The 12,028-nt window shown below is 37.7% G+C and overlaps 1 protein-coding gene across 1 annotated transcript in view; it reads left to right on the forward strand.

Moving 5' to 3' along the window:
* ORC5 (origin recognition complex subunit 5) overlaps positions 1-9,372 on the forward strand; it is an 85,323-nt gene extending 75,951 nt beyond the window's left edge. The window contains exon 14 of the mRNA XM_002926931.4: positions 8,558-9,372. Within this exon, the coding sequence (XP_002926977.1) occupies positions 8,558-8,603 (46 nt within the window). The 3' untranslated portion in view covers positions 8,604-9,372. The remainder of the gene's footprint in view (positions 1-8,557) is intronic.
* The last annotated feature ends 2,656 nt before the right edge of the window (positions 9,373-12,028 follow it).

Consider the following 12,028-nt stretch of genomic DNA (forward strand, 5'->3'; position numbering starts at 1 on the left):
CAAAGACATAACTTTTGAATGAAGCATATTTATTTCAGGGATTTTGTCATTACTGTAAATGTGTTGGGTTGTCCCCCAACATAAATGTGTACAAGACATTGGCTTACGAATGTCCAGTACGATGAATGTACAGTGAACCAAACAGAAACTTAATTCTAGCATCAGTGATATTAAACACGCCCAGAGAAGTGTGCTTCCATTTACCACCTAAGAAGGGAGCAGGACTTGTAGACCTGGGATTCTGTCATAGAACTTGGGATCTCTGTAGCTTGCTTTGTTACTTTTGTTTTCTCTTCCTCGCCTTCCATGGGCAGTGTTTAAAGAATAACCACCTCCTTTTCCCACATCTTCCCTCTTCCACTCCCTCATCCCCATGATGTTTTGTGTTCCTTTTCTGCTCAATTAACCTTCCATTCTTTCTTTCTCTCCCTCCCATATCCTGCTGTCTTCTCCTAATATTCTTCCTCATTGCCTTAATGAAAACCTGATTCTTACCTGGGGATACTCCTTCCTCTGGAGTTACCTTTAATGGTAGCTACTCATTTTCTCACACTTTATGGCTCCTTAAGTGTCACCCTTCCTTCTTGTTGCCACTTCCAAATTGCTGCTTCCCCCATCTTGTTGTAGAGATGTGGACTTCTTTGGGCCTCGTGCAATCTGGCTCTGTTTCCCCATTCTCCTTATGCTTGATTATCTTCTACCAGCCTCCCACCCATTCCACCTCCTGTACTGAAGAATAGAGCACAAGGTTCACAGACTTCGTTTTAACCCTGATTCTTGACTCTTTTCAAATTCACTCTGTTCATCATTCACCTGTTTTACACAAAATAATTGTAACCATCAGTTGAGAACGCCTTCACTGGAGTTCTACCAACAAGAGAACTACCTACGTAGCTGCTCATCTTCTCTGTTTCCTTTTTCAGTAGGTGGGGTCTCTCTCCCACCTGTGATCTGAATTTTATCTCCTCCATCTTCCCCAGAACCTTTTTTTTGAAGTGTTCTCAGGCTGTTTGTCTTCTCAGTGGCATCTAACACTGATGACCACTCTCCTTCTTAAAACTCTTTTCTTAGAGCCCATGATTCCATCTTTTGGTTTTCTTCTTTATTCTTTGGCTGTTTTTCTAAAGCTCTTTTGCCAGTTTATCCTTTCCACCTGACCTTTAAATGTAGCTGGTCCTTGAGACTTGGCTCTTTTCTCTTTTCATATTGTACTTCTTCCCTAGGCAATTTTAGATATACCCATGACTTAAACAACCATCTCTATATTAATAACTCCTCAGTTTTTAAAGGCTAGACCTTTATTCTAGTATTCTTGACCTTTATTGGATGTTTCTCAGCTACACCAATACATTTCCAAAACTGAACTCAGGAATTCTAACCTCTACTTCTGCCTGCCAACAAAAAAAAGAATGATCCAGCTTTCCTCCAGTGTTGTGTATTTCAGTGGTTAATACTGCAGTCTGCCCCATTGTATGGGGCTGAGACCTGGGAGTCATTCTTGACATTTCTCTCTCCCACACTCCCAGTATCCAAGCGTTAGTCCTGTTAACTACCAAGTCCCTCCTATAGATCTTAAAGTCATTCACTTACCATTTGTCCTATTAATCTCTCTAGACCAGGCCCCCATCATCTCTTCTCTAGTAGCCTTCTAATTGTTCTTCTGTCTACTCTTATCCTTTATAATTTGTTGTCCACATTATAGCCAGAATGATCTTATACAAATTTAATGGCACCCCCCTACTTAAAAGTCTGCAATACATCTTTTTAAATTAGTGTTTTTGTTTTTTGGGATAATTACCGAATAGTGGAATTACTGGATCATATGGTATTTCTATTTTTATTTTTTTTTGAGGAAGCTCCGTACTGTTTTCCACAGGGGCTGCATCAACTACATTCCCACCAACAGTGCATGAGGGTCCCCTTTTCTCCACATCTTCACCAGTACTTGTAATTTCTTGTATTTTTGATACTAGCCATTCTGACTGGTATGAGGTGATACCTTATTGTGGTTTTGATTTGCATTTCTCTGATGATTAGTTGAGCATCTTTTCATGTGGCTGTTGGCCATCTGTATGTCTTTGCAAAAGTGTCCGGGTCCTCTGTTCATTTTTTAATCTCTTTTAATCCTCTTTTTAAAATAATCTTTTAATCCTCTCTTTTAATTGGATTGGATTTGTGTGTGTGTGTGTGTGTGTGTGTGTTGAGTGGTGTAAGTTCTTTATATATTTTGGATATTACCTCCTTATGAAAAAAAACCCCACCAAGTCGAAAAGATATATGCACCCTTATGTTTATTGCAGTATTATTTTCAATAGCCGAGATATGGAAGCAGCCCAGGTGTCCTTTGATAGATGAATGGATAAATATGTGGTACATATATGCAATGGACTATTACTCAGTCATGTAAAAGGGATGAAATCTTGCCATTTGCAACAACATGGGTGGATCTGGAGGGTATAATGCCAAGTGGAATTTTTAAGTCAGGCTGAGAAAGACAAATACCATATGATTTCGTTTATATGTAGAATCTAAAAAACAAATAAACTCTTTAAATACAGACAACAAATTGGTGGTTGCCAGAGGAGAAATGGGTGGGGAGATAGGTGAAATAGATAAAGGGGATTAAGAGGTACAAACTTCCAGTTACAAAATAAATCACGGAGATGAAAAATAAAGAATAGGAAATATAGTCAGTAAGATTGCGATAATGTTGTTTGGTGACAGATGGTGACTGCACTTATTGTATGAGTCCTGAGTAATGTATAGAATTGTGGAATCAATATGTTGTACTTCTGAAGCTAATATAACATGTCAGTTATATCAGTTATACTTCCAAAAAAAAAAAGTCTTCAATAGTTTCTTATGACTCTTGGGATAAAAACAAGAATCTTTAATTTGGCTTACAAGGCCCCTGGTGATCTGGCCCCTGTCGCATCACTGTGTCTCCCACCCACAGTGGTACACACACTGCTCCCCAAGGTATTTGCACTTTAACCTTGCTGGCTGTTGTTAGTTCTTCATATTCACCATTCTGCTTCCCATCTTGGCAAATGCAGCACTTTCTATCACCTTGTCTCCTTCATCTAGCTAATCACCGCATAACCTTTAGATTTCAATTTAAATGAGAAGAAGCGTTTTTAAACATACCATGACCACCATCATCCCCCCACTCCATTCACAGTATACAGGTATATAGGTCTCATTGTTTTCCTCTGATACTTATAGTTTTGATTAATTACTTAATAATTCGAGTTCATCTTTCTTTCTACAGTATAAGTCCATGAAGCTCAGAACAGACTGTTTGTGCCAGTCACTGCCTTACCTCAAACTTAAACGATGTTTTAAACTTAGTAAAAATAAATATATAAATAGTTCATGTTTTCCTATAGTGATTAGCAGTAAAACTTCAGATGAAAGGGAACCATTGTGCGCTTGTTTTTTGGGGCAGCAACAAGAAGGGAACTAAGGATACGGAGTTTCATTTCAAATCAAGGTGTGGTGGAGATAAGAGATCTCAAGGATAGTTACCAAAGAAGAGGTAGGTATGTCTAGTTCAGACTCCTATGGTAGAGAATGAATGATTAGATCAGAGGACACAGCCTAAATGTCCAAAACAAGGGAATGGATCAATAACTTATTGTATATTCTTATTTTATTTTATTATTATTTTTTAAAGATTTTATTTATTTATTCGACGGAGATAGAGACAGCCAGCGAGAGAGGGAACACAAGCAGGGGGAGTGGGAGAGGAAGAAGCAGGCTCATAGCGGAGGAGCCTGACGTGGGGCTCGATCCCATAACGCCGGGATCACGCCCTGAGCTGAAGGCAGCCGCCTAACCGCTGTGCCACCCAGGTGCCCCTATTCTTATTTTATAAAACCACTATTCAGTTATTAAAAATCATGCTTTGGAAGGATAAAAACACAGAAAAATACTTGCGATACAAGCTTAAGTGGATAAAGCAGTTATATGTGGAGTTATATACACAAGAAAAGTAGGAAAACCTGAGGGAAGGGTGTGATGATCAAAACTGACAGCTGATGCCAAGAAATCAAGCAGAGTCCATCTGATTTACTGATAAAACACCATTTGTAACTTTATCAGGAACACTTACAGGAATACGGTGGGTTAGAAGTCAGGTTATAGCATATTTAAATAGTATTTATAAGAAAATTGGTGCAGCAAATAGAATGTTTCTGATTCATTTGTTCACTTAACATTTGTTGTGTTGCCCGTTATAATCACTGTGCCAGGCTTTGGGGATATAGCAACAAGTAGAACAGACTTATATCCTATCCTCATGAGCCTGTATTCTAGGTGGTTTTTTTTTTTTGTTTTTTTTGTTTTTTTTGTTTTTTTTTTTTTTGCTGTGAAGGGGAAGAGAGGATTGTTAGCTACTAAAGGGGTTATGGAGTTGTGAGGGTTATTATTTAAGGGTTTGAACATATTTAAATGCTGATGGGAAAGGTGATAGAGGAGAATTAAGGATACAGAGGACAGAGATTAAAGATTGAAATGGTATATCAACGTGGGATTTTAGAAGCATGAGTTGAAAGAAATAATGGATGAAAGAGGGGACTCTTTTTGCATTATAACAGGAGGAAAAAATGGATGCAGATGGCACCGTTTGGAAGTTTGGTGGCAAGAAGTTGAGGGAGTTCTGATGTCTTCTATTTTGCGTCTAAATGGGGAGACAAAACTGAGATCAAGGATAGAAGTAGTAGCAGTTGGAGAGGAATATGGGTATTTGAAGTAGCTGCTGTGGGGGAATGGAAGAAGTGTCGTCAGGAGAAGGAACTTGCTGGGAGTACTGAGGCCCATTTAATGTTCCTGACCTTGAATTCACAGTGGCACCAGTCTGTGAAACTTAGAATCTTCTCTAATAGCATTCCATGTGGTAAGTGCTGAGACAGGAAAGGAATATTGTTGAAATCATATAGGATTGAGGTTTAGCCAGGTGAATTTGGTGGATGCTAGCAAGTGAGTGCTTGAAGTAATAGACCATAGAGTCTAAGCTAGGAGGGGAAGGAAGGAAGTAAACCCAGTAGAGGGCTAGCAGTTCAGTGCCTGCATGTAATAGTAAGTGTTTGTAGATCACGAGCAAGTGAAGGGGCTTGTGAACTGGTTGTGTCAAGGTGTTCCAGATATAACAGATAGAGGCTCTTAGAAAAAGAGCTTGGGGATCAGAGGATAGCATTCCTGCATTTATGTTTTTAGAGGTAGAATATTTCTGAATATGGTCATGAAAGTAGAAGAGAAGGCCAATGGAGGTAGGAAAGACAGGTGTGCAATGAGGTCACTAAAGCTGATGCAGGTCTTGGGATGGAGAGGAAGACTGAACTGGGTGCTGCATGATATAGTGACTAAGATAGAGGGGCAGGGGGACACAAGGTGGTGAATGGAATGATCTGAGTCTCAGAGGAACAGAGTATTTTGCACCAGGGCACCAACCCCACCCAGCAGGACTGCCTGGACTAACCTCATTAGAAAGAGCTGAAGAGGAGGCAAGTTCTTTAGGGGGAGCCAGATTTCAGGTAAGCCCAGAAGAGAAAAATCATTCATGGAAGAGGGAGAGGACGTAGAGAACTTTATTGGCCAAGGAACACTGGAAAGGTTTGGACAGAGAAGCAGTGGGAGGCTTTAAAGGAAGCACAAAACATAGAGGTAGAATATGGGAGAAGACAGATGATGAAAAGCTTATTAAATATTGTCCTTGGGTTGTTCTTAATTTGAATGGTAGTTTTAAGTTTCTTTCTTACACAGTCATTGGGAAGATAACATAAGATAGCAAGGCTGCTTAAAGTTGTCCGGTTACAAGTTGTCAGTGGAACCAAACTAAAAAAGAACTCAAACTGCCCACAAAAGTAAAAGGAAATAAAGTAGTATCCCGTGAGAAAAAAAGTATTTCAGTGTAGTAAAAGAATAAGTACAGTGTAATAAAAGGATAACAGCAAAATTAAATCTTTAGACATGCCATATAACTAACTTGTATTAAAGTATTCTGAATTCTGATTTAAGAATTGATTACTCCTATACAAATTGTCACTAAGATTGTGTTTATCGTATTTTTTCTATATGCTTACTTTCGAAAATAATTCATTTCAGTTTCAAGTACTACTGTATTGTATGAGAACTATCCAAATCCTTAAAATCATATTTATATAAATTTAATATGCATCTGAAGCCATGAAAAGCCAGAGAAAGTATGTACAAAGTACATAATTCTCTTTGTAGAAGTTTAAAGTGTTCTTTACAGTGAATTGTTTGTCTCTGAGTCCTATGAAGCACAGAGTTATCCTTGGAATGTGTGATATAATTTTTGATGTTTTCCTTGTGGTTATTCTTTCAAATTCTGCCTTGTCTTAGAATAATGTATGTGGGGACCATCCATTAGAGGATGGAGGGATGATAGAGAAAGAGGCATTCATACATCTTGGGCAGTAAATGTTTCTTAAAGGAATGATTTTACATATTCATTTGTAATATTTACATTTTACATATTCAATTTCTGAATAATTTACTGTTATGAAAAAGTCCAGAAATCTTAATGGTATCATTCAGTGTCCTTGTACTTTCTAGTGGCAAAGCAGAGAAACGGAATGTAGTGAAGCTTTTATAGATGAAGACACTTATATAGTGTAGTGTTTTTAAGTCAGTCCATTTGTTCTATCAGAGAAAACCTCATTGCAGAACTCTGCTCAAGTTACCCAACTAGCCTGAGTAAAATAAAGGAGTCCCGCCACTAACAAATCACAGTATTTCATTTTTTCGTGTTCTTTTCTGGTCCTAGTCCATTATACAGATGCTTGGCCTGTGCTGTCACTACCGAGTTGTAATTCTGTTCTTTTCCCTCATTTGTATTGTAGGTGTGTCTTCGTATTGGTCATTTTGTATGACTACCTCACATTCCATCAAAAATAGCTTCTAATCTTGTAGTTTTGAAATGTAAATGTTTTAACCTTAGCTGCCTCTAAATTTTTTTCCCACACAATGTCAAAAAACCCAAAAACCCAAAACAATAAAATTTAACATTAAGTCTACCTTATCTTGTTACTTTAGGTTTATAACCTTAAAACCCAGAATTATGGTGGGTATATGTGCCTGGAGGAATATACAAATTCTCCTTCCCTTTCTGCCTGTGGTTAGAAATAGCTTTTTATGTCTCTTTCCTTCTAAGATCCTCTAAAAAAGATGATCTGAACCGGTATGATTTATATATTTTGGCAATTTTGTCCAACTGGAAGTTTGTACTTCTTATGACTTTATTTAAAAAAAAAGTGGTTAGTGGTACCTTGTTGCCAGTATATTTGGGTGGTCCTAGAATTGAACAGGAGAAAAACATAAAAATAAAATAGATTATGAGATAATAACCACACATTTTACGTCTTTATGCCTGAGATTTTTTTTTAATTTTAGTAACTGTTTTTAGTTGTTTTATTACTGTTAATGATAACAAGATTGTCTTGGCAGTGTTTTTATACCATTTGGAAAGGTTTAGTGTTCTTCAGAGGCACTATTGTAATGAAGCAAATACGGTATTCTTTGGTCCTACATTAGGTACCACAATAGCTGGAGCATCTCATTTGAGCTATTTTTAAATGTGTTTTCATAAGCAGTATTCATAGTTCTCCATTCCAAATTTTAAACAATATTTGATATGTCAGTCATTTGCTTAGAAACTTTTTTAGAAAATGTATTATAAAATGATAGACAAAAACATTAATTGATGATGGTTTAATAAATAAGAGCGTGCAATTAGTGAATCTTTAAAAGACTGTTCTCTGTGGATGATTATTTTTGCAGAATTGAATACTTTACAGCTTTAATTTTATACTTATTGCTAGATCATTATAACTAATTATTTTGACCATTTATTCAAATAATAAACCTCCAAGTCTGAATATTTATAGTGAAGAATGAGTTTGGAGAAAGGAAAAATAATTATATGTCTCTGTCTCTCTGCTATTTTATTCTGCCTGCCATCAGAGTACAAAAATATACATTCACATCGTCTGTTTGTTGTATCGTATTCTTGGATCATACAGATTTAGTTACAATACACATACAGGTCACCCAGTGTTAAAAGACTGAAAAGAATGAAAGCTACAAATGAGGACGGATGAGCTATGCATTATGTAATGATAAAACAGGTGTTTGGGAAGATAAACAGTGTTCAGAAGCAGAGAAGATTTAAATACTTTTGCATCTCTAATTATCATGGTTATTAGACAAAAAAGCAAATAGTTTTCAAATGAAATCTAAACTTTCTGTAGTATAATTGAAGTACAGAATGTTGAATAGTTCTAACTTCATTTCCCTTTTTTCAGAAAAGCAAACTTTATGCATGGGAGAAAAAAGGAAACTTTATAAAGAAACTTTGTTCCTAGTGACTTTTTATAAAATTATTTCCATTCCTATCATGGTGCTTTTGATAGCACTATAGGATTGGTTAGCATTGGTTGTGAATTATTTTGCATGTTCCTCCCAGAATCACACATACAAAGCTGAGCAGTCTAGGGGGTGAGGATGCTAACATATTATCTATTTTTGTTTATAGGACGGTGAACTTTGACATAATAAAATACTTGTATGATTTCTTGTGAAAACAAGCTTCAAAGCCATATGGACACTGTGACAATGACTAAGCCAAGCTGTGTTCATCCAACTACTTAGCTGGCCAGGGAGAGGAGTTCTTTGGCTCTATTGGATTTGTCCAGACAGGTGCTGGCCCAGCATGGAATCTGATGAAAATACTCTGATTGGTCTGGGTGGATGTGAGCAGAAGACTATTTACCAGGGACCCTGGAGTATTTGGAAGCAACGTGTTAATTATAAACAGCAGGGTTTGAGCACAATCTGTTCTACTCTTAATGATGTTATCTTAACACTGAAATTGCCTGAAACCCATTTACTTAGGACTACATTTTGCTCTGTGAACTATCCCCTGCGCTTTGAACGTGCCAGCAGCCCTTGTATATAAGCCCAGTCTTTTCACTTCCTCTCCACAGGAGCCTCTGCAGTTGCTTGCCAAAGCAGATTTTCCTAAGGCCACCGTTTTAAAAGATCATAGTTGCAAAATATAATAAATAGAAGTTGGGTTTTTTTTTTTTTTTAATCCAAGCTTGTATATGCTTATCTGTCACCCTGATTTTCTGAAAAGGCACAAGGTAGTTCGATCAGATATAGGCCAGCTTTCCATCTCTAAGCCTGCTTAGTATCTGCAGTATGCTTATGTGCGGTTTTTCTGGTCACTCTTGCAATTAACCACCCAACCTAGCTTTTTAATCCGCATGATGGTTTTCTTTTCTTTTTTTAATCATTGGCCTTAAACAATTCTGCAATAAAATGTTTTCCTGTTATATTGGTTATGAACCTTGGGTCTGGTTTTCTTGTCTGTTCATATTTTTGAAGAAGATTTCTGTTAGCATTTAAATACTAGAAAATTGTTCTAAGCAGATTTAAAGTGCTTAATTACAGAGCCTAGTTTACATTTCAGGGGCATTTTATTCTTTCATTCCTTTTTCAAAGAAAAATTCTCACAACAGACACTGCCAGATAGGAAACTTTTTCATGTAGTTATTGTCTGCCACATTCTGAATCAAAGAAAACAGGCTGTTGTGTGCTTGCATTTATTTAGAGGTAATGAGATGGGGAGAAGGAATGGACTTCCTGTTTGCCTCCCAAAGGATGACAACACCCTTGCCCTACATCGCTTGCCCCACAGAAGGTGGTGAAATTTTGTGTTCTGGAAGATGTTTGGAGAAACCAGGACCAGGGGATAGCCATGTGCATTGCGATTTCAGGCTTAGGTTTCCTACACGTAGAAATCCAGGTATCATTAAAGTGGAAAGCAGTGTGGATAGCTGAATAAAGGAGGAACAATACCACTTGGGAGTTTTCAGCTCCTCAGAGTTGGCTATAAAGTGGAAGGTCTGCTGTGCAGCCTTCTTTGGATAGGCTGGGACCAATTTGCATTTTGAGGGAAGAACTCTGGAATGTCAGAGGGAGAAGAGATTGTCAAATGGGCCACTGGGGTGAAGGACGGAAAGGAGGCAAAGTACACTTACAGGAATGTAAGTGACTCTCCATGCCTCCTTCTCACTGCTGGCCACTTTTCCCCTGCCCAGCACCTTGCCTGTGCCGTCCTGCCCTGTGAGGTGCTACCAGCCCCGTGTGTGGCTTCCCTGCAGGAGACCTTGTAACCAGATTTTCCCTGCTCCTGACTGGACCATAAGAACTTCTCTCTTTGTAATTTCCTTTCTAATGGCTTGCTAAATGACTCACTAACTAATTTGATTAATTTATTTAAATGAAGGCTAACAGAGCTTAATATGGATATTAGCATTTTAACAAGGGTCATCTGCAAATGAATTCTGTAATGGGAAGATCTGAATCTCCAATTATAAGAAGGAATCTAATGATGAGAATTACGCTGGCTGATCGGCCAGATATTTCCATTAAGAGAGGAGATGCCTCGGGAGTGGAAATTGGTACAGCCACTGTGGAAAACAGTATGGAGTTTCCTCAAAAAATAAAAATAGAGCCACCATATGATCCAGCAGTTCTACTTCTGGTGATTTATCTGAAGAAAATGAAGAACTAATTTGAAAAGACATATGTACTACTATGTTCATTGCAGCTTTATTTACAATAGCCAGGATATGGAAGCAACCTAAATGTCCATCGATGGATGAATGGATGAGGAAGATGTGGTACATATATGCAATGGAGTACTACTTAGTCATAAAAAAGGATGGAATCTTGCTATTTGCAGCCATGTGGATGGGCCTTGAGGGTGTTACGCTAAGTGAAATAAGTCAGAGCAAGACAAATACTCTGATTTCACTTTTATGTGAAATAATGACAAAATGAAACCAAACTAGATACAGAGAGCAGACTGATGGCTGCTGCAGGGGAAAAGCATTGAGGAGGGGGGTAGGGGGAGAAATGGGTGGAGAGTGTCAAGAGGTACAAACTTCCAGTTGTAAAATAATTAAGTCATGGAGATATGTTATGCAGCATGGTAACTATAGACAATAATATTGTGTTGCATATTTAGAAGTTGCTAAGAGAATACATCTTAAAAGTTATCGCAAAAAAAGAATATAACTTTTCAATGCTGTTTTTAATATGTGCTTTATAAACATCTTCAGGGTGCCTGGATGGCTCAGGTCATAATTTTAGCTCAGGTCATGATCTCAGAGTCCTGGGATTAAGCCCTGCCTTGGTCTTCCCACTTAGTGAGAAGTTTGCTTGAAATTCTTACCCTCTCCCTCTGCCAGTCCTCCTACATCCCGTCCTCAGCTCACATGCTTCTGCTTTCTCTCTCTCAAAATACATACAATCTTTAAAAATAAACATCTTAATTTCTCACACCAAACATGATAAAATATATGAAACATACTGTGTTGAATTTTACCAGGAAATTTTGTTTGTTATTAAAATAACATTCTGGTGCATCATTTGTAAAAGAAGAGGAGACACTTAAATTATGCTCTGCAAGTATTCTACCTAGATCTAAAAATGATTTAGGTGGTAGAAGAAGAAAGTTACCATGCTGTGGGGTTTTAGATTTTTTTATATATGGTTGACCATTCGAAAAATGTTTTCTTTCAATTATTATGACTCAGGTATATACCTAGTTAGGTGGAGATCATATGCCCTCTTCCCTCTTACTTTCAAGTTAGTTTCAATTCCTGAATCAGTCTTCATTGCTAAAGCAATTCCTTTTCAATAACTCTGGAAAGGATTCTGATCCAACAGACCTATGCTCATTAAGCCCTTAAGTCAGAAAGGGGTCAGGGCTCTAGGTAAGAGTTGGGGCTCTATAGTCAGACTACCTTTGATCAAATACCAGCTGTATCTCTACAAGATATGTGACCTTAGGCAAGTTGAATCTGTCTTTATGTCTCTTTTCACACCTGTACAGTGGAGAGTAGAACTTAACCTCCTGGAGTAGTGTAGTAGATTAAGTAAGTTGATATATCTGAAGCAGTATACTTCTCAGCTGGGGGCAGTTTTTCTCACC

This window comes from Ailuropoda melanoleuca, chromosome 1 (assembly GCF_002007445.2).
Source record: "Ailuropoda melanoleuca isolate Jingjing chromosome 1, ASM200744v2, whole genome shotgun sequence".
NCBI classification, from domain to species: domain Eukaryota; kingdom Metazoa; phylum Chordata; class Mammalia; order Carnivora; family Ursidae; genus Ailuropoda; species Ailuropoda melanoleuca.